Source organism: Aquarana catesbeiana, linkage group LG05 (assembly GCF_042186555.1).
Source record: "Aquarana catesbeiana isolate 2022-GZ linkage group LG05, ASM4218655v1, whole genome shotgun sequence".
In the NCBI taxonomy this organism is placed as follows: domain Eukaryota; kingdom Metazoa; phylum Chordata; class Amphibia; order Anura; family Ranidae; genus Aquarana; species Aquarana catesbeiana.
Window position 1 is genome coordinate 186212333 of NC_133328.1, and position 23242 is coordinate 186235574.

At 40.5% G+C, this 23242-nt stretch overlaps 1 protein-coding gene across 6 annotated transcripts in view; it reads left to right on the plus strand.

Annotated features, from left to right (window-relative positions):
* The window catches only part of EZH2 (enhancer of zeste 2 polycomb repressive complex 2 subunit), a 91075-nt gene extending 70934 nt beyond the window's left edge, over nucleotides 1-20141 (plus strand). For all 6 annotated transcript variants that reach the window (XM_073630442.1, XM_073630438.1, XM_073630444.1 and 3 more), the window contains exons 12-20: nucleotides 722-816; nucleotides 2316-2356; nucleotides 3207-3332; nucleotides 3493-3671; nucleotides 5832-5927; nucleotides 14872-14953; nucleotides 16473-16553; nucleotides 18305-18389; nucleotides 19825-20141. In XM_073630442.1, coding sequence (XP_073486543.1) covers nucleotides 722-816; nucleotides 2316-2356; nucleotides 3207-3332; nucleotides 3493-3671; nucleotides 5832-5927; nucleotides 14872-14953; nucleotides 16473-16553; nucleotides 18305-18389; nucleotides 19825-19885 — 846 coding nt within the window. In that variant the 3' untranslated portion in view covers nucleotides 19886-20141. The remainder of the gene's footprint in view (nucleotides 1-721; nucleotides 817-2315; nucleotides 2357-3206; nucleotides 3333-3492; nucleotides 3672-5831; nucleotides 5928-14871; nucleotides 14954-16472; nucleotides 16554-18304; nucleotides 18390-19824) is intronic.
* The last annotated feature ends 3101 nt before the right edge of the window (nucleotides 20142-23242 follow it).

The window sequence follows — 23242 nt, forward strand, 5'->3', positions numbered from 1 at the left end:
TACTATAATTTAGTTTTTTTAAATTAAAAGGCATACCCAAGTTTTTTTTTAATTATTATTATTTTACAGTTTGATTTGTAAGTATTGGGAGGGGGGTTTGCCGTTGCTGTCTACTTTGGAGAGACTTCATTTGACATCTAGTATTGGAGACACAACAGGATGCTATAGAGTTGGTCTCTCCAAAGTGACCCAGCTCTGTGTGTAATTTGAACATCAGCCATAGATCTTTGTAAACAGGCTTTTCCAGAAATATAGTTAGGGGTTGTTTGATAAATTGGAGCCTAGAGCTCCACACGTTGGCTGAGAATAGTAAATGCAATATATTCAATGTTTGCCAAACAAAAACAGATTTTTTTTTTTTAAGTATTTAATCTAATAAAGAAAAACATATAAACCACCAAGCATTCTCTATAAGCTTTTTTTACTGTATTGAAAATGTGCTTGTTTAAGGATAAGGTCTAAATGACGCGCTGCTTTTATTTCTGAGACCCTCAAAAATCGCATTCAACTTTGACTTTGGTAATTAAGGTTGGATTTAAAACAAAATGATCCTGCTAGTTATCATTCAGTCTGGAGCCCTGTTACACTTCTCACAAAGTTCCCCACTGCTACTCTTCATGTGTAGAAAATCATGTGAATTATTATTACTTAGAAAAACACTCTTAAGGGAAGCATTAAAGTTTTGTATTGGCATCGGTGGTTTACTTTTAATGTTTTACAGGTATACGAGTTTAGAGTAAAGGAGTCAAGTATCATAGCTCCGGTCCTTGCTGAGGATGTGGACACACCACCCAGGAAGAAGAAGCGGAAGCACAGGTACAATTTGTGATGTATGGATGGGATCTGTTTTGGTCTGTTCATGTTCCGTGAGATGCTGCCAAACCATAATTGCTAATAAACTAAATTGATGTAGAGCAAGAAATAGCAGTGATAAAAATATGTTTTTGTTAGTTTACCCCACCATTGATGGTGGGTTAGGATTGCTCTTGGGAGAGGACTTCTACGCCTTTTTCCATAAAAGAAAATTGCTTGCAGTTAATAAACTCCTTGCAGTTTGTGTAATATTTAAAATTAATTTTCCATCGTTCTCAAAATGATCTCTAATGAAAGATATGCTACCTGTCTTGGAATGGGTAGATTAGATTAGTATCTTTTCTGTCTGCTTCATTTGTTTAATTGAAGAGATGAAAAAAAGCAGAAATATGTAAAAAAAAAAAAAAAATTAGAACAAGAGCAAAAAAAAAAAAAATCAGTTTAAATTATTAAATTTTCACTGGCGCTTTTCACCAGATAATTGTAAAAAATGTTGAAAGTGAGGCTGCGCTTCCTTTGCATTGTGCTCTGCAACAAAAGGATTTAGCCAGCTATAACCTCCAATACCAAAACTAGGACATCAACTTTCCCAACGATCCCCGCTGACCTGGTTTGGGCACCCCAGGCCCTCTGAACAAATTAATACCTGTAAGACAAAGGGACAGAAATATCAGAGCTACTATTGCCGCTTGTTTTTGAGGGTACAAGTATGTAGGTTCACTTCCCAGCTTCATGCATGTTCCCAGTCCTTGAATCGCTAAGTAATTGGGATAGAATTACAGTATAATAAATAAAATTACAGTCTTAGAGCTTACACCTTTCAAAAGGAGTCCATTCCTTTATAGCAACTGTTGCAAATACTTAGTACTTCTGGGTGTGGGTAAGCATGTTACATCTCCCTGGTTGCAGTGCTGGGCCTATTGCCAATCTCAAACACTCTCATCTAACAGGAAGATAACCTTATTAACCTGCTTAAATATTCCACAGAAATTACCTGAAGCTATTAATGCAGAGCAAAAAAAGTTCTGGGGAATCTAAGAGGAAGTGAGCAAAAGTGGGTTGGGGGATTCGCAAACTATGAGCTGATCTTCAATTGGGGAACAGAAAGAGGAGGGCAGAGAAGAGATGATCATGGATTACATGCTTGAGGTTTACAGCTCACAGATTATCTATGAATAGCTTTACATTTCCCAGGGATTTAAAAATGCTTAGAGGTAAACTCCACGTTTTGGTAAATGTAGTTTAGTGTATATCATTACTGCACGAGCCACATTTTACTTTTTTCAATAATTACCTTTCATTTCAGTTTGCTAGAAATTCTTGTAATGTATTCACTTGGCAGGCATAGTTTGTTTCTTCCTCAACAGAACTGTTGTTCTGTATGTTATTTTATGATGTATGTATATATTTTATCATGTATTTATCCCTTATTCACTGGCTTTTGTGGTTACAGTTGTTGGGAAAAACAGCGCCCAGTTTACTTTATTTTTTATATTTTATAGACTGTGGGCTGCACACTGCAGGAAAATACAGCTAAAAAAAGGTATGTATATAGTATTTCTGATTTTAATAATGTGATCAATCATATAATCCTAAAGATATCTGTGAAATCTATGCAGAATCACATTAATTCTGCATTCAGTTGACTAATAATGAAATTTAAACAAGCTTCTGCATCATGAGATGATTGACTTGCGAAATCGAAAGTCTTTTTTCATAACCTTTTGGGCTAATAAATATAAGTAGTCTATAAAAACTGATTGTGTGTATATATCGTCTTGCATAGTTGAAGAATATACATGGGATCTGTTTTACCTGCCTAAGGATTTACATTACTTTTCATCCAGTATTAAGCTTAGCGTTGTCCTGCCAGACATCACAGCTAGGTTGGTGACCTGACTCATCTTAACTGCAGTAAAAGTGAGTCTGACATATAAGGAGTATGGGATCTGCCATTCTCTTGATTTGTTTATTATTAGTGTTTTTTTTTTTGGATTTGCCTCGGGTTCAGTTCTATTAGTGACACAGGGGTTGGTTTACTAAAACTGGAGAGTGCAAAATCTGGTGCAGCTCTGCATAGAAGCCAATCGGCTTCCAGTTTTTTTTTTTTTTGTTTTTTTTTGTCAAAACTTAATTGAATAAGCTGAAGTTAGAAGCTGATTGACTTCCAAGCACATCTGCACCATATTTTGCGCACTCTAGTTTTAGTAAATCAACTCATTGTGACAGTATGTCTGTTCCATTTCCTCCCCTTTTCATTATGTGTGTTTTTTTTTTTTTTTTTGTTTTTTTTTATCAAACATACTCTTGATCATGACATGTAAAGTGGTATAGCTATGATTTAATTCAGGTCGTGTTGGCTTCAGCTCTCTGTTGGTTTTATGTTCTTTTAGATGGCTCCTCTAATCATGTTTACAATTACCAGCCTTGTGATCACCCTCGCCAGCCCTGTGATGGTTCCTGTCCCTGTGTGATTGCACAGAATTTCTGTGAGAAGTTCTGTCAGTGCAGCTCTGAGTGTAAGTTTACATAGAGGTGTAAATGGAACTATGGAATAGACACAATGACTGTATAGCTCTTTACTAAAATATATAGGAAGAGTAAATAGAAAGTATATGGTATTATAATTTTGTGGCTTTTTTGCACCTTTCACCACACTAATGTACAAAATTTATTAAGGCCAAAACAGGTTCCCTGGATGTCGCTGTAAGGCCCAGTGCAACACCAAGCAATGTCCATGTTATCTTGCTGTGCGGGAGTGTGACCCAGACTTGTGTCTCACCTGTGGGGCTGCTGATCACTGGGATAGCAAAAATGTTTCATGCAAGAACTGCAGTATTCAACGGGGATCCAAAAAGGTCAGTCGTTTTTCTAAGTTTCTGTAATGTTAAAGTGGAAGAACAATAAGTTACTACTCATCTAAAGCAAGCTTCACGTTATTATTCATGGTGATTTAAGGAATAAGTGGACATACATATGCTCATTTAATGTATGTCCTAGCTAATCAAGCAAATTTGCACACCTATGTTTTTTACCTTGCTACTGATGTCCCCTGAGAGTTCCACTGATTCTTCGCTGGTTCAGCTTGTTTACAAATCTAGTCCAATGCCTGTCATAGTCACTTGTAGGTGACTCTGAATGTGATGCTCTGGGTGTGCATGCTCCAAAGTCACTACTAGTCCACAGGGAGGAGCATGTTTATTTAAATGTATGCGGTCTCAGTTATTCAGGAAATACTATAACTAAAGCTCTACATGATAGTCAGGGATGTAGCATTTTAACAAGCACTGATTTAAAATGGCAAACTTAATTCTAGTCAAACACCAGTTAGAGTGGCTAACAATTATTTCATATCTTCTGGGAAATAAATGAGCTAAAATGTATTTGGCATCTGTAACTAATCTCTTCTAGTATAATGCTTCAAGTGAGAAATCAACCTAGAAAATTAGTGCAGCCCTTAACCTCTTGATGCCAGCTGCATGCACATATGCAGCTACTCAGCGGGTAGGCCTTAAGGCCGAGCGGACCTGTGTAAACTACTTACTGTTCTGAGAGCGCGCTCCCAGCACGGTAGCCGGCGGGGGATCGGTAAGCTCCCGATGCATACTTGCAAACTTTCCGATCATGTGACAGACAATCACAACGGTCACATGACCTGAATGCCTGCCTCCCAGCCTTTAGAACTCATAGGGATGTATGGTGGTCGGCACGAAGAGGTTAAAGTACACCATCATGAGGGAGGTATGGAGGCTGCTGTGGCTTGCTTCCTGAGAATGCTAGCTGGTTGACTACGTCTGACTTTACTACTTCTGAATCAGAACAAACATGCTGTAAATAAGAGTAAAAGTGTCAGAATTCCTCTTCTGTTCTCCTGATTTGTGGAGGACAAGTACATATCTGATCTGCCCTGCAGTTCATGAACCCTCTCATATTATATTGGCTCCACATTGACCGTTTACTTTTACTTTTTCGAAAATAGTTTCATAATAAGATGACCTTATAAAACATTTGAATAACAAGCAGTACCACAACACATAGTGTCCCCCAAAGAGAACCCATCAGTATAGAAATGCCGCTGCTGACTTCATGTTTTAGAATTGAGATTCTGGGGTTAAAATGGTTATCCTTGCCACACTGCTTTGTACATTACTGACCTGGGACATGCATCCTAGTTAAGTTGGGATATGTGACCTGCAGTCCTTTTCCAGGTCAGCCACTTACTAAACAGTAAAACAAATAGAAGGATGGTGGACTGGGAGTTTGAACCTTTAAAAACCAATTCTGCAACACTGTGTGGCTGCAACACAAACATTTCTGTCATGACAGATTCCCATTAAATGTTTCTGCAGCTCATGGATTGAGCTGACTAGATCCTGATTCTCCATTAGTTGGTCAAGGTTTGATTCCACTAATGATTGATGGTAATTTTGCCTTGCTTGTGGGCTAGAGAAATGTAACAAATACCCTGTCTGTGTTTGCCTCCCCTCTTCTTCTAATAACACTTGGCCCTGAAGCCTTATTTCATCTGCATTTGGCAAAGGGACCCAGTGCTAGGTAAGGCCACTTGAATTCTTGCAATAGATGCACGTGATTGGGCGGTATGGCTGCCTTGGCGTTAGGAACATTGCAGAAAGTGAGCTGGCCATTTCAGAACATTTTATTTTTTCAATTGTCTTGGGACATAACCATGTAAGAACAAGTCTCATTAACCTTTTTTCATGTACTCCATTATTTTCCTGGCTTACAAAGAATGATAATACCATTGAATGTGTGCCTTGCAACGGGTGCAGTTTTGTGGTTCTGCTGCTTATGCTTGCCATTTTCATATATTTGATTGTCTGTCTTGCTGTTGCGAGCTGCTTTCCTTTATATGATGGTGACTCTGTGACCTGCAATGTATTGTGTTGCATTAGCATCTGTAATGTCCCATAGCAAATCTCCTCTTTCGTGTACCTAAATACATCCATTAAAATTTAAACACTAACCTGTATAAACTAGAGACTTCTCTATTTTCTTAGCATTTGCTTCTGGCACCCTCTGATGTAGCTGGCTGGGGAATCTTCATCAAAGACCCTGTACAGAAGAACGAGTTCATCTCTGAATACTGTGGAGAGGTAAGCCAAGAAAATATCCACAAATGCACAGCATTGTACTAGTTGTACACATAAAGGATGTACGTAATTTGTTTAGATTTTGTTGCAAGTTTCTGGAATGAGAACTGCCTGTGTTACCCTTTAGCAGTCAGTTTAACCACTTCAATAGCCTGGTACTTTCACCCCCTTCCTGCCCAGGCCACTTTTCAGCTTTCAGTTCCATTTCACTTTGAGAATTGCACAGTCCTCAAATAGAAATGTATCCTAGCACAGAGTGGTACTGTGGATACATGATCAATATAAAAGTGCCGCGTCCTATATCTAAAATGGCTAGAGGAAAAACGGAGGGGACTTTGGACTTTTTAGGCACAGTGACACCAAGTATATAGCAAAAATAATAATTTATTGAAAAAATACATAAATAGAACACCAGTTAAAAACCACAAATCATCTAAATACAAAAAGATATTCAATAGAGTTGTTGCTATACAAAGCCATCTAGATACATGAGAACTCGGACATGAGGATAACTATCTAGAGTGGATACAGGTCTGAGAAAGTGGCTGGATAGCAGATGATTAATTCATATCAAAGAGATGCTCAACATGTTGCGCGTATCTTCACGCTTCTGCAGGAGCAGAAAATGTGTTGTGGCTACCAAGGTAAATAGAGTGTAATTAATATATAATCGTCTAGCAGAACAATAAACAAAAATAAGCATAAAAAACAGTGCAGATGGTTTGAGAACCTGTGCTGGTCAGACTGCAGCGGCAAGGGCTAGGTCACCAGAGGGGGCAATGAAAAGTCACCACGGGGGCATGCAGAACATAGTACTGTACTGTATATGGGAGGTAAATAATAGTAGAAAATTTAGAGCCCATGTAATGGCCGAGTAAAACACAGAAACAGGACAGAGGAAAAGGGGGGAAGGGGTAGGGGTGTGTGGAAAGACGGGGGGGGGGGGGGGCAAAGGGAAAGGAGGGAAAAACGGGGGGGGGGGGGGGGGAGGGGGGGAGTAGGAAAGGGCAAAATAAATACTTACTACGGTAAATGTATATATGGTCATATAACGGAACACGCAGTTGTAGGAAAAAGGACGGTACAAGTGAGCTGGGCAAAAAGCACCACACGTGTGGTCCAATAAGGGTATGTAGATTATTAACATAGCCTACAAAAAAAATGTATAAATATATTAAATTGAATTAAATATAGGGAGATAGTAAGATAATAGAAAAGAGTAATGGCCTTAATATCTCAAATGTAGCATAAACAACTCACCAATAGCTGGGTTGCTAAGAGAAAAATATATAGTAGAAGCAGTTGATCCTAATAAGGCTAATGTTGATGGGCATAATGCGTCAATAACCAAATGGTCCAAAAGTAACTAGGTAGGTGCAAAGGCCAAAATATTTAGGAAATAATTCTGGAATGGAAGCTACATGCACCTAAAATAAAAGGCGATTGAAGAGGCGGTGTGAATAAGTGAAGTGGCCTCTGTACTGATGAGGCCAGTTCCTAAGAGTAGGGGTAGCGTGGCAGTAGGGCAAGCAGCATGTAGTGCCGTCCATCTGTGATGTCAGCTAGTGCACAATAACAGGACGTGGTCCTATTTGAGTGCACGTCCCGCCCGTAATCAACGAATCGGCGTCGCCGACGTGACGTCATCCGGCCGGCCGAGAACTTCCATTGCGCATGCGCGCCGCTCAGCTAGGAGCTCCGTCAAAACACAGACGACGCACCTGCTGGGAGGAGGGGCGTACGCAGCAAAGAATAACACTGGCCAGCAGGGGGAGAGCATAAAGACTCCCACGCTGGCCAGTGTATGCGCCACAGCACCAGATGGAGAGATAGTGTGACGCTGGGCGGCCGCATGGTAACTAAGAACTTGCCACCAGATGGCGCCCGTCCAGGCCAAAGCAGATAGATCAGCAGAGGAAAACGAACATTGAAATAATCAGAATAAATTGCAGTTTAGCAGATATGTATAGACCAAATAGACAAATAAACATCAACCGATATCCATGACAGTAGTGGTCGGTGCTTAAGGCTGAAAGCCAAGCTTTGACAGGTAAATAGACCAGATATAATTGTACAAATTCTATATACATATAGGTGGACTTAGATGGCACAATAGAACTAGAAGAAAAAGAAGACATAGAGTAAACATGTGTAAATGAAAATAGGACTGCAATATTTTATGAGGCAAAGCGCCTATACTAAACAGAGACAGACTGTTTCAGAAATAGATTGATTAAAGGAAAGGTTTATAGGACTGAGCCTCATTAATGCCGGGAGCACGGGTGGCATCCAGACGTTCTATCCAAAGTGTCTCTTTTTTAAGTATTTGTTTATCCCAATCGTCACCTCGGGGGTTCTTGGGAATCACTGCAAGAGCAATGAAAGAGACCACCGAGGTGTTGAATTTATGGTAAAGGTCCAAATGCCTACTAACTGAAGTGACCATTTTGCCCCCTCCTGAATAATAATTTTCTCGGATGATAATCTATTGCAATATACGAGCCAGGCATTATGCTGGCTACGTTATATTGATGACCTAGTCATCATTTGGTCCGGCACCGCGGAGAGCTTGAACACCTTTACTGAGATCCTGAATCGTAACTCCTTCAACCTTAAGTTCACAGTCTCTAGTGATAGGTCTAAAATCACTTTTCTTGATCTTACTATTTTTAAAGACAGTAATGGTTGCCTGGCCTCTACGCTCTTCCGAAAAGAGAGACGGCAGGCAACACTCTTTTACATGCTGAGAGTGCTCACCCATATACTCTCGTCCGCAGCATACCATATGCACAATATTTAAGACTTCGTAGAAACTGTACTTTCACTGAGGAATTTAAACTACAGGCTAATTCACTCCTTGACCGGCTAAGGGCAAGGGGTTATAGTAAATACCTCCTTCGCATACAACAAAGCTTTGCGCCAATCGCGTAACTCTGTTATACCAGACCAAGACCCCCAACTCCAATCAAATTGTAAGATATATTACCAGATTCTCCCAACATCACGCTGAATTACGGGATGTCCTAACAGCACACTGGTCTTTGCTGCAGGAGGATCCCATTTTGGCTAAATATGTCACCCCCTACTCCAGCTATCACTTTCCGTAGGTCCAGACCCCTACTGGACAAACTCACGTCGAGTCATTATCTTAACAACTCTATAGCTCAGCGTCACCCCAATGGTATTACCAGGTGTGGGAGATGCACTTTTTGCCCCTGGATTCGCACAGGCACTTGTTTTACACTACCTAATGGGAAAGCTTTTACCCCTACTTTTCATGCTGACTGCGAAACCCAGGGTGTAGTCTATTTAATGACATGCAAATGCAGAGCATTTTATGTTGGGAAAACTATTAGGAAACTTTGTTCTCGTATCAAAGATCATATCTATTATTCAGGAGCGGGCAAAATGGTCACTTCAGTTAGTAGGCATTTGGACCTTTACCATAAATTCGACACCTCGGTGGTCTCTTTCATTGTTCTTGCAGTGATTCCCAAGAACCCCCGAGGTGGCGATTGGGATAAACAAATACTTAAAAACGAGACACTTTGGATAGAACATCTGAATGCCACCCGTGCTCCCGGCATTAATGAGGCTCAGTCCTATAAACCTTTCCTTTAATCAATCTATTTCTGAAACAGTCTGTCTCTGTTTAGTATAGGCGATTTGCCTCAGAAAATATTGCAGTCCTATTTTCATTTACACATGTTTACCCTGTCTTCTTTTTCTTCTAGTTCTACTGTGCCATCTAAGTCCACCTATATGTATATAGAATTTGTATAATTATATCTGGTCTACTTACCTGTCAAAGCTTGGCTTTCAGCCTTAAGCACCGAGCACTACTGTCATGAATATCTGTTGATGTTTGTCTATTTGGTCTATACATATCTGCTAAACTGCAATTTATTCTGATTATTTCAATGTTCGTTTTCCTCTGCTGATCTATCTGCTTTGGCCTGGACGGGCGCCATCTGGTGGCAAGTTCTTAGTTACCACGCGGCCCGCCCAGCGTCACACTATCTCTCCATCTGGTGCTGTGGCGCATACACTGGCCAGCGTGGGAGTCTTTATGCTCTCCCCCTGCTGGCCAGTGTTATCCCTTGCTGTGTACGACCTTCCTCCCAGCAGGTGTGTCGTCTGTGTTTTGACGGCGCTCCTAGCTGAGCGGCGCGCATGCGCAATGGAAGTTCTCGGCCGGACCGGATGACGTCACGTCGGCGACACCGATTAGTTGATTACGGGCGGGTCGTGCACTTAAATAGGACCACGTCCTGTTATTGTGCACTAGCTGACATCGCAGACGGACAGCACTACATGCTGCTTGCCCTACTCCCACACTACCCAGGTATGATTTACCTACTCTTAGGAACTGGCCTCATCAGTACAGAGGCCACTTCACTTATTCACACTGTCTCTTCAATCGCCTTTTTGTGTTTTATTTTAGGCGCATGTAGCTTCTCTTCCAGAATTATTTCCTATATATTTTGGCCTTTGCACCTACCTAGTTACTTTTGGACCATTTGGTTATTGACGCATTATGCCCATCAACATTAGCCTTATTAGGATCAACTGCTTCTACTATATATAGTTCTCTTAGCAACCCAGCTATTGGCGAGTTGTTTATGCTACATTTGAGATATTAAAGCGGGGGTCCACCTATCTATCGTTTTTTTTTTTTTTTGGAGTTCATTCACAAACTTTTCTTCTCATGATTATCTACTCACATGTTCTGTGTAATAAGTCCGCCTGTGTCCGATTTCGTTGTAAAGAATAACTTATAAAATTCACTGAAGGCGGTTTCCATCTTCATTGTGGGCATTTGAAGCCCACAAGCATGTATTTCCTGGATGCGGTGAATGCTGTGCTCCCAGCATTCACCGAGATGTTGTGATGACGCTGTTGCACAATGCATGCTGGGAGGCCTGAGACTAGCTCCCAGGGGACTGTGGGAGGTCTGGGAGAGGCTAGAAACACGCCTACTCCCATGGGAGGAAAACCAGGAAGTGCTAAGAAGATAAAAAAGGTAATTACGGCGATTTAAATTTTTTTACACAGCATGTCAGCATCTAGGCAAGGAAGAGAATGCATAGAGATAATGTTCAAAATTTGGGTGGAACCCCGCTTTAAGGCCATTACTCTTTTCTATTATCTTACTATCTCCCTATATTTAATTCAATTTAATATATTTATACATTTTTTTGTAGGCTATGTTAATAATCTACATACCCTTATTGGACCACACGTGTGGTGCTTTTTGCCCAGCTCACTTGTACCGTCCTTTTTCCTACAACTGCGTGTCCCGTTATATGACCATATATACCCTTCCCCCCTTTTCCGCTGTCCTGTTTCTGTTTTTTACTCGGCTATTACATGGGCTCTAAATTTTCTACTATTATTTACCTCCCATATACAGTACAGTACTATGTTCTGCACGCCCCCGTGGTGACTTTTCATTGCCCCCTCTGGTGACCTAGCCCTTGCCGCTGCAGTCTGACCAGCACAGGTTCTCAAACCATCTGCACTGTTTTTTATGCTTATTTTTGTTTATTGTTCTGCTAGACGATTATATATTAATTATACTCTATTTACCCTGGTAGCCACAACTCATTTTCTGCTCCTGAAGAAGCGTGAAGACACGCGCAACATGTTGAGCATCTCTTTGATATGAATTAATCATCTGCTATTCAACCACTTTCTCGGACCTGTATCTACTCTGGATGGTTATCCTCATGTCCGATTATTCATGTATCTAGATGGCTTTTGTATAGCAACAACTCTATTGAATATCTTTTTGTATTTAGATGATTTGTGGTTTTTAACTGGTGTTCTATTTATGTGTTTTTTCAAGAAATGATTATTTTTGCTATATACTTGGTGTCACTGTGCCTAAAAAGTCCAAAGTCCCCTCCGTTTTTCCTCTTGCCAATTGCACAGTCATGCAACACTGTACCCAAATTATGTTTTTTATAATTCTTTTGGTGGTATTTATTACCAGTGGGTTTTTTTTTTTTTTTTTTTTTTTTTTTTCTTGCTAAACAAATGAAAAAATACCAAGAATGTTACCAAAAAAGAAAGTTTTTCTTCGTTTCTGTAAAAAAATTTTTTTGCAAATAAGTCATTTTTTTCTTCGCTGATGAGGCTGCGCTGATGGCCGCTGATGAGTCTGCGCTGATGGCCGCTGATGAGTCTGCGCTGATGGCCGCTGATGAGTCTGCGCTGATGGCCGCTGATGAGTCTGCGCTGATGGCCGCTGATGAGTCTGCGCTAATGATCAGTGTAAACAGTGCTGACAGCCTTGTCGGTTATTGGCACTCCTTTGCTCACACAGAGACTGCACGTGAGGAAAGGACTGCCGATAACTGGCAAATCTGTTTATATGTGATCCGCTGTGATTGGACACAGCTGATCACATGGTAAAGGGCCTCTGTGATTGGCCCTTTACCCCAATCTGTGATCAGCTGTGTCTGAAGGACACAGCAGTCAGAGCATGCCGATGTGCTCACCAGGGGATGGGGTTCTGGGAGAACATCTGTTGACACCCTCCCAGATATATAGCACCACTCTCTAGCCAACTTTTGCCTATAGTGTGGAACTAAACTGGCTAATTATTCCTTCTGTTTAATTGATGATCAGCTGCTCTGGGCAGGGCAGATCTTTGTATGCTACACAATGGCATAATCATCGGATGAATGAAAAGCTTCAGGTAAATGAAGTTTATGAGTAACTGGTATACTGAGACAGGCCTAAATAGGTATGGTATAGAGGCTCAACCCTAATTTGGGATAAATCTTTCTAGAGAATCTTTGTTTACAGCAGAAGCAGGACTTTTATGGTGCCACGGTTGATCCAAACTTTTACAGTTAAAAGTACAGCCTGTTTATTAAAATGTATAGATTCTAAAGAATCCATTCACCTTTGTACGTCCGTAGATAAACTAGTCTTTTTCTACTATGAGGTTGCTTTGCCTGCTAAGCTCCCCTTTTGGCATCAAGGTGAAGCAGCTAAAACCAAAACTATAATTGTTTTTGTAAACTATTTTAATGTTTAAAAACATAAAGATTTTTTTTTTTTTTAAGAACTTGTATAAAATGTTAATTTTACACATGAATAATAAGAACACTTAGGCTGCTGTATTTTTCAGATATCTCACCTAAAACTACTTGGGGACACGGGGTCAAATAGGGCTTCTTGTTAGGATCTCTACTAAAGCCAAGCATTACCTCTTCATTTAGCTGCAGCATCTGTCTTAACAAAAAAACCCATACAGCTTTGTATGAGCAGACAGGAAAGTGCGTCCACCTCTGACTTTTTCAGCTATGTGCATTGTGAATAGAGCTGAATAGCAGATTTATATTTTTTAGTCTTAGGCATAAATGAAAAAAATCTACACCAAATGCTATATATTCTCTTTGCTACAGCTACCTATTTCCACAATAGCTGTGGGTCAGGCGCTTGCTTCCCTTAGTGGAGTGCATTCACACTGCTTTATTCATATATTAGATTCCTATATTGTGTGAAATGAAGGTCTAAAAGAGCTTATAGTTCTTAGCAACAAATCACTTGTTCTGACATTTTCTACTAAGAAAGATGAAAGCGAGAGCTCATTGGTTGCTAGGAGGTAAAGCTACTCAGTATTGGGCCCTTAGTGAGTGCAATGTGCAGACTTGATGCTATTATATAAGTAGACAAAGTGAAAAATGTAAAGCCAGCTGAGTAAGATTGAAATCTTCAGCTTTGCTTCTGAATGCAATACTTAAAGCTGACCTTTGCCCTAGTTGGGAAGTTGTCCTCCCCTGCTTGCCCCCCCCCCCCCCCCCTTAGCAATGGAAGGTCTTTTTTTTTTTTTTCTTCCCTTAAGCATTTACTTGTGCTGCGAGTCAGCATGTGTGCTCTGCTCACCTAGGCGAGACTTTACCACCCCCGGCATGTGCGCAGGTGATGTGCCACAGGGCTGTGATCCTGAGAGCCCTGCGGCACATCTGCGCAAGTGCTGGGGTTCCCAGTATATGTGCACATGCAGGGTTTGGCAAGCACATGCAAAGACCACTAATAGGAAAGCTGGAGAATTACCCAGTCTTCTGCCGTGTGCAGCATTTTCATGGCATGTGTGCTGATGGGCTCTCCCAGGACCCGAAAGCTAAGTGAGTAGAATACGGAGCTAGAAATATGGAAGAGATCACGGGTTATTTGTATTATGTGAATTACTCTATTACCTTGTCAAACACAGGTTAGTGATAATTGATAATGCAGTGTATGGCTTTTCTGATCTTCAAGGAGACAAGGGATTAAAGGAGTTTTAAAGTCAGAAGGTTTTTTTTTTTTTATCTTCATGCATTCTATGCATGAAGATAAAAAGTCTTCTGAGTGTAGCAGCACCCCCGAATACTTACTTGAGCTCCATCTCTGTCCAATGATGTCTGAGTCCCTCGGCCATCCAAGACTTCCTCCTAATTGGTTGAGACACAGCAGCGGCACCATTGGCTCCTGCGGCTGTCAATCAAAGTCAGTTAGCCAATCAGAAGAGAGAGGGGGTGGGATGGCTGAATGGCTGCAGCTTGATTTGGGTGCCCCAACAGCAAGCTGCTTGTTGTGGGGGCACTCGACAGGAGGGAGAAGCCAGGAGAGCCGTAGATGGACTTGAGAAGAGGAGGATTGAGGCTGCCCTGTGCAAAACCACTGTACAGAGCAGGTAAGTATAACATGTTTGTTATTCAAAAAAAAAAAATGACTTTACAATCACTTTAATGTTTTATATATCACAAATGGTGTACAAATAAAGTTGAAAAATGTGAAGATTCTATTTTTTAACAGTATAATAAAAGTTGTCTTAGTACCATTCAGGTTAGTGAAGCGCATCACTCCGACAGGATTAAACTAGAAATGTCTATATATAGTTGTACTGTATATTTTCAGTTAGGTGTTCATGTCTATATGCTGTATTCCACAGATCATATCTCAGGATGAAGCAGACCGAAGAGGCAAAGTGTATGACAAATACATGTGCAGCTTTCTCTTCAACTTGAATAATGGTAAGCTTGACAAGACCTTCTAAGTCTCCAGGTTGTGGAACAATGCTTGCCACTTACTACTGTATTAGGATGTACCTGGATTTTATTCCCCTCCTAACTAGGAAACGTGTGACTGATTCAGAATATGGCAGTATGGAGAATAACAATGGAAATGTCCAACCTTGTCTAACAAAATGGAGAGGCCGATCAGAAGCTAATTCTGGTATCAACTGTGCATTTAGCTTGCCAGGACAGCAGACTGTTAGAAATGATCTGCCTACAGTAGGGAATAATTGGAATAGTCAATTCCTCTTTAGAAAGAAGTGTGACTTGCACTTTCCTTTAATTAAAGACTTTGGACATGCTACAGACGCCCCAAAAAACATCATTATATCACACAGGACGTGTATAAGCACGTTCAGGCTTTTTGTCCTGCTGCCGAGAGTCTCTCCCACTACACAGCAATTTTCAGCTCTAATTAATCAAAGCCGGAGTTGCTGTGTACACAGTGCTACTGTTGGTTAAAAAAAAAAACAAAACAGTTTTAGGCCGGGTTCACACTGGTACGACAAACGCTCCAACATTGGGAGCTCATGTCGCATAACGTGTGAAAATCAATGTTTCCCTATGAGAGCTTTCTTAACTAGTCCGACACAAGTCGGTCCAACTTTGAAAATGCTCCCTGCACTACTTTGGTCCGACATTGATCCTACTTCAGCCCATTGAATATCACTGAAGTCGGATCGCGGTCTCTGATCCGACTTTGACATGCGACTTGTGCTCTGATGATCTTAAAGGGGAAATTAAAAAAAAAAAAATAATGGCATGGGTTCCCCCTCTAAGACCATACCAGATCCTTCGGTCTAGCATGGGTTTTAAGGGGAACCCCCAACACCAAAAAAAGGCGTGGGTTTCTCCCAAAATCCATACCAGACTCTTATCCGATCACGCTGCCCAGCAGGCCAGGAAAAAGGGTGTGGACGAGCGAGCGCTATTTTTTTTGGTTTGTTTCTATTTTAAAAAAACCATAATATTATTTTTTTTTGTTAACATTTTTATACATTTAACCTATATTTACACATTTTACATTTAAAACATTTAGAAGTAACTTCCTCTTTCATCTGTGTATCACCTAAGGTCTGCTATTTCACTGGGTGTATGTAAGGGTTTCCAACCACTTTAGGTAATGACAAAGTTATTGCTGAATAAACCCAGTCCATGGCAGAATTGTAAAAATGATTCAGGTTCATAGGTGGTGAACAGGTGATATTAGGGATGTGGTTAACTTGAATTCTGCTCAGGTGGAGGTGACAGGAGTCTGCACAACATCTTCACCAAATGCAGTATATTGTTGTGCCATAATTATGTAGAAATGAGCTACTCGCATGCTTCTCTTGGCCTCAGCAAACCTCTTGGAGGTGTTGTTGTAAATTGGCCAGTGGGTCACAAAGCAACTTCTGTTTTGTATGTTTTCATGTTCTGTATGTTGAAATGTAAGTAACGTACCTGTACAATCTTCTTCATTTTATTTCTCTTTTAGATTTTGTAGTTGATGCAACCCGCAAAGGAAACAAAATTCGCTTTGCAAACCATTCTGTGAATCCAAACTGCTATGCAAAAGGTATGTGGTGAATTATGTTGGTCGTGAAGGGTCTGTTATGTGCACAATGCTGAGATGTGTTTCCTATACCAGGGCCACGCAGGAGTGTGGCTCCTCCGTACTCGTTTTCCCTCAAATCCATATACAAGCAAATTGTCCGCAGCGTTAAATGGAAATTGTTTATTCTTTTATAGTCCTAAATGTGTCAAACTTAAAGTATATGTATAACCAAAAAATTTGCTTTATATGGAACAGGGAGGGGTAAAACCCCTTTAAGTTTTATTACTACCTGGGTCCTGTTAGCTAGATTCACCCTCTGTTTGATTCTCAGTGATAATGGTCATCAAGAAAGAGTGGTGGGAACTCTTATGCCCCGTACACACGGTCGGATTTTCCGATGGAAAATGTCCGATCGGAGCGTGTTGTCGGAAATTCCGGCTGTGTGTAGGCTCCATCGGACATTTTCCATCGGATTTTCTGACACACAAAGTTGGAGAGCAGGAGATAAAATTTTCCAACAACAAAATCCGTTGTCGGAAATTCCGATCGTGTGTACACAAATCCGACGGACAAAGTGCCACTCATGCTCAGAATAAATAAAGAGATGAAAGCTATTGGCCACTGCCCCGTTTATAGTCCCGAGGTACATGTTTTACGTCACCGCGTTTAGAACGATCGAAATTTTCCGACAACTTTGTGTGACCGTGTGTATGCAAGACAAGTTTGAGCCAACATCCGTCGGAAAAAATCCTAGGATTTTGATGTCGGAATGTCCGAACAAAGTCCGACTGTGTGTACTGGGCATTACATTTTATAGTTGTGACCAGAACAAAAAGCAAGGGTAAATCTTCCATTGGGATCACCTATTTTGATGAGAACTATTCAAGAGTAGAATTTCTATGGTTTTCTAGAGATTTCACAACCCTTTTCTGGGACAGGAAGGGCTAAGAAAACACAAATAAAGTGACAGAGGTCTGAGCCATTCCAAACTCCAAAACTAAAAAAAAATAAACTTTTCTACAAAACATATAATGTAAATGAACCTAATAATATGTATTGATGTTTTAGAAAAGTTTCTGCATTTTGTTTGTAGTTGTAGAAGTACACCTATTAGATTGTAAGCTCTCGTGAGCAAGGGCTCTCCTAACCCTCTTGTATTGTAACGGTACTGTCTCCCTTTTCATTGTAAAATCTTTATTATTTTTTGGCAATAACATGGTGTGGGTGGATTCTGTCAGTCACAGGCTGTGTTCCACTCTCCAGCCTGTGTCTTAGAATAACAAGGAGGTGAAGCCTCCCTCAATCAAGATGTAATCTCTCGTCCCCCATTGTGTTTAGCTGGTTAGTGGACATGAAGGAGGAGGAGGGTAGGAGTGGTATGTCATTTACCACTTTGTATACACCCACATGTGACTCTATAGTCACATTATCTGTTCAGATGTGATAGGAAGGAAATACTCAGGGTAGAAAATACACTGAAAACTGAGCATGTGCACTATCTACCAACACTGCTCTGCAAAATTTCTAACTGCAATGGAGACATGGACAGGAGGGGGAGACAGAGAACAGCATGATCAACCAGGTTATTTGCAGCATACAGAGAACTAATCTCATGACTGAGTATGAACAGCATGTAATTCAACATTTACTGATATTTTTTATGATGTGGGTATAGTGACACGTTAACGCAGGTACACTGTAGAAGAATAGAAATGTGTACTGACAAGTGCAAGTGGTTTACCTGATTTGAAAGTCTTTTATTTCTGTTGCAGTAATGATGGTGAACGGTGACCACAGAATAGGAATTTTTGCAAAAAGAGCAATCCAGACAGGTGAAGAACTCTTCTTTGACTATAGGTATGTATGGCATTTGGAGAATAGTTAAAACGGTTATCTTTTTGCAAGCAAAAAAAGCAGTCTTGTAACTGCAGACACGTTGAAACTACTGTAAATGGAACACTGTACTCTTTTAGGTCCCTTTCACCTGACAGACCGATCAGGTCCACCTGTCAGTTTTTCATGCAGACCCAATCAGACCACCCATTGCTTTCTATGGAGCAGCGGATGTCATTGAATATGTGTCCGTTGACATCTGATCCAATCCTGTCCGCTAAAACAGACAGATTCGGATCGGATGATAGTCAGTTGGAGATGGACAGGTAGTCTGTTTCTATCCGAATGCAGGCTGTGCCCATGTCCAGGGGAGAGATCCCCTGCTGAGCGGGCAGATCGGCTGGCAGACTCTGCCATTGTGAAAGGGGCCTTATGCTAATGCAAAACCTAACAACCAGTGATGATTGATGATGACTCGCCTGTCTCCTGCTAATCTTTAGGCCTCATGTACACTGGATGTTTTTGGTTGTAGACTTTTTTTTTTTTTCTACAGTCATTAAACTCTCCATCATGTTATCCTATGTGTCCATGCACACATAGGCTGTTATCAGCGTTTTTGAGCAGTAAAAAAAAACGAGTGGGTTCTGAGAGACGATTTTCAGCGGTAAAAACTCTAACGCTCAAAAACTTCACTCACCAGCGTTTAACGTTTTTGATCTATTGAAAAAAAAAAAAAAAAAAGCTAATGCGGTAAAACGCTATTGCAAAAAAGTTGAAAAACTCACTGCAAAGCTAATGGGGTTTTTATAACGTCCAGTGTACATGAGGCCTAAAAGTGAGTCTGTGGTTTGCCCATGCAGGGAAAGCATCAGGTTTACTCTAATCCAGAGCTCTACAGATGCATAAAGTTACCTTTCCTTAACTCTTGCACTGCATGGGTACACCTCTGATTGATAGCATGGTCCAAACTCGGATTGTGAACACCCATAACTGGTGTACTTGGGTGGGCTGTTGTGTTGGTCTCCCATGAATATCCTAATCATCTGAGACTACAGACATTGTTTATGCACATTGTGGTGCTATGTAGAAAAAAAAACTAGCATACTGTGTCCATGAATGTTTGAACCCCTGAAGGAAGAACATTATTAAGATTGTGGTTGTAAAAATTGGATTATTATAGTTATTGCATTTTGTTCTTACTGTTAACTAGACTAGTAACCTAGTAAATACCCCAAGGAGAAGGGTTTCCTTGCCGAGACTGAGCATGTCTGTTTTGCTTCTCATTCAGACTCTTTGGTGACAAAAACAGGATGCAGGCTGGTAGGTTCTGCACCGACTTGTGTGGTGGGAATTCTGGAGTTACCTTGATATTAGTTTTATTCTTGTCTCAGTCACAGAGTTTTGGCATGTCTGTTTTCTTACAATTGTAAATTCAATTTGTCTTTTGTTTTTGTTTTAGATATAGTCAAGCTGATGCTCTGAAATATGTGGGTATTGAGAGAGAAATGGAAATCCCTTGATTCACCAGCTACCTCCTCTTACAACCCATGCCTTACCTTCTTCAGGAATTTCTAATACTGGCTCAATTTTAGCTACAAGAAAAAAATGAGTTGAAGTTCTGAATTTACCGAGTACTGTACAAGTAATTTATAGTGAAATCAAAAGAAGATCCATTATGCTTTTTTTGCCAGCTGCAAAACATTTTGTACTGATGAACTTTTGGCAATAATGTATTGTGGTACATCTCCCACCTCAAATAAAATATACTTGAACTTCTTTATCTTCTGTGTGCCTGAATTAATCTAATACTGTTTAATGAATGTGATTATTTTCTGATTGGCTGTTTTAAATGTTAAGTTTTGCCCTCCTTTCACATTAGAATGCAAAAGCTCCTAATTGACAAAGAATCGCTGTATCCAAGTCACTTCATGTTATACTGGGTGAATTATCCTGCTTGAAGTGACTTGAGGGATTTGTGCTAGTACTTCTTTACCACTTGCCCGACCCACTCACAATAACTATACTGCAAATTGGTGGCAGCTATATACTGGTATGTTAATTCTTCTTTAACTTTGTTGTGGGATTTTTTTTCTTTTTCAACATTTTTGGTATTTTTTTCATTTAATCACCACTGGATTTTTTTTTTTGCTATATAAATACCACCAAAAGAAAACAAATGATATAAATTAAATTTGCATATTGGGTTTGCATGACCGTACCATATGAAGTAGCACAGTGCTGAATTAGCAAAATAAATGCCCTGGTCATAAAGGGGGTAAAATCTTCCGGTGGTTAAATCCCAACTCCAGGTAAAACTGTGTGTAAGGCTCTATTCACACCAATGCGTTTTTTTTCATGCTTTTTGCAGAAACGCAAGACATATTTTTTTACATGGGTTTCTATGGAACAGGTTCACATGAAATGCAGTTTTGTGCCTCTACCTTTTTGGAAAGGGTCGGGGACTTTTTTTTCCTTCAGCATTTTGCATGCAATATAGTGCGATGGACCCACATCCGAAAGGCAAGTACTGTTTTGCCACGATTTGTGTTTTTTTTTTTTTTTCTTGCTTTAGATTCATTGTATATAGCCAGTTGCTATGTCCTTAACAAACGACAATGCCGGCTAAAAAAAAAAAATTCAAGAAAAAAAAAACGGCGTGGGGACGACTCCACATCATTTTTTTTTCTTTGAATTTTTTTTATTTTAGCCAGCCAATCTTTTTTACATTCAGCAGGGAACTCCGGTGACAGCTGATGACTCATCAGTTAAGGAAGTGGTGACCGGCTTCCCCCACCCACTCCTCAGCAACCGGCTATATACAGTGAATGTAAAGCAAAAAAAAACCCACGCAAATTGAGGCAAGAACACCATGCATAGATGTGACTTGATCCTAATGTCACGTACACACGATCGCACATTCCGACACCAAAATTCTGGATTTTTTTTTCTGACAGATGTTGGCTCAAACTTGTCTTGAATACACACAGTCACACAAATGTTGTTGGAAATTCTGAACATCAAGAACGCGGTGACGTATGATGAGCCGAGAAAAATGAAGTTCAATAGCCAGTGCAGTTCTTCTGCTTGATTCTGAGAATGCGTGGAATTTTGTGCATCGGAATTGTGTACACACGCTCGGAATTTCCGACAAAGGATTTTGTTGTCGGAAAATTTGAGATCCAGATCTCAAATTTTGTTTGTCAGAAATTCCGACAGAAAATGTCCGATGGAGCCTACACACGGCCGGACTTTCAGACAACAAGCTCCTATCGAACATTTGTTGTCGGGTTTCCTCTGGATACTCCGGTTTCCTCCCACACACCAAATGGTCCCTTGTTAGTATATGTATGAATGTGAGTTAGGGACCTTAGTGTAAGTTCTTTGAGGGTGGGGACTGATGTGATTGTACAATGTATGTGTAAAGCGCTGTGTAAATTGACTGCGCTATAAAAGTCCCTGAAATAAATATACTGGCACCCATAGCATCCTGGGGGCGTTTGTTTATGGCAATCCTTGTAAACTACTTTATCTCTTGGGCCCGTGTATCCCTTATGAACTAGAGCAAATGTTATTTTTACAGCAGATAAATCACATAGCTGAACCAACACTGACATGTCTTTTTGTCTGAGTGCACTAAGCAGTCAAATGGATCACAGTGACTTTTGCTTAGATCTGGGCTCCATTCATTTCCTTCTCTTCATGCCATGTGCAGTCAGTCACTGCTGCTGTAATAATCCATGAAAATGCGTGTCTCTCTCCCCAGTACCTCATCAGCCCCCCTACGAGGGAGCTGTGTGTTCTGCTGCAGTCAGCAACATGCCCTATAGAAGGGAATGGGGGTGGGACACAAAGTAGGCGGTAGCTTTGGTGCTGGCTGTACCTCCCATGTAGGAGCGCCTGTAATTTAGGCTTCAGCCTGGGGGTGGAGCTACAGCCAGCAGTGATGGAAATAAAAATGTGTTTTTGTTTAATAATAGCACAACTTATTGCATGCATCAATTTACTCCTTTAGTTTCCCATACTAATAACCAGCTGTAGGAGTCATGTTTGCCTTGCCTAACAGGCAGAGGTTGTCTAAATTAAGCCTATACTTAGAGAAATATGTGTATGGACCTCTTCTGCAAATGGTGGTTACTGAAATGTCATGCTGATTTTTGTTTTTAATATTTTGCTGTGTGCCCAATACCAGCATGCACTTATTACATCACTGGCTTTTTCTTTTTATCTTTGCCATTGAAGGACACAGGAATTCAGAGACTGTTTGGGTATACTGCGCATTTACAGATTGGACACTGGAAAGCAAAAAAATAAAAATTGTGGGCTAGCCCAGTAGAAACTGGTCTTACTCCCACCATGCCTCTATACTACTTTTTAATTCAAGATACAGTGGGGACGGAAAGTATTCAGACCCCCTTAAGTTTTTCACTCTTTGTTATATTGCAGCCATTTGCTAAAATCATTTAAGTTCATTTTTTTCCTCATTAATGTACATACAGCACTGAAATATCACATGGTCCTAAGTATTCAGACCCTTTGCTCAGTATTTAGTAGAAGCACCCTTTTGATCTAATACAGCCATGAGTCTTTTTGGGAAAGATGCAACAAGTTTTTAACACCTGGATTTGGGGATCCTCTGCCATTCCTTCTTGCAGATCCTCTCCAGTTCTGTCAGGTTGGATGGTAAACATTGGTGGACAGCCATTTTTAGGTCTCTCCACAGATGCACAATTGGGTTTAAGTCAGGGCTCTGGCTGAGCCATTCAAGAACAGTCACGGAGTTGTGAAGCCACTCCTTCCTTATTTTAGCTGTGTGCTTAGGGTCATTGTCTTGTTGGAAGTTAAACCTTCGGCCCAGGTCTGAGGTCCTGAGCACTCTG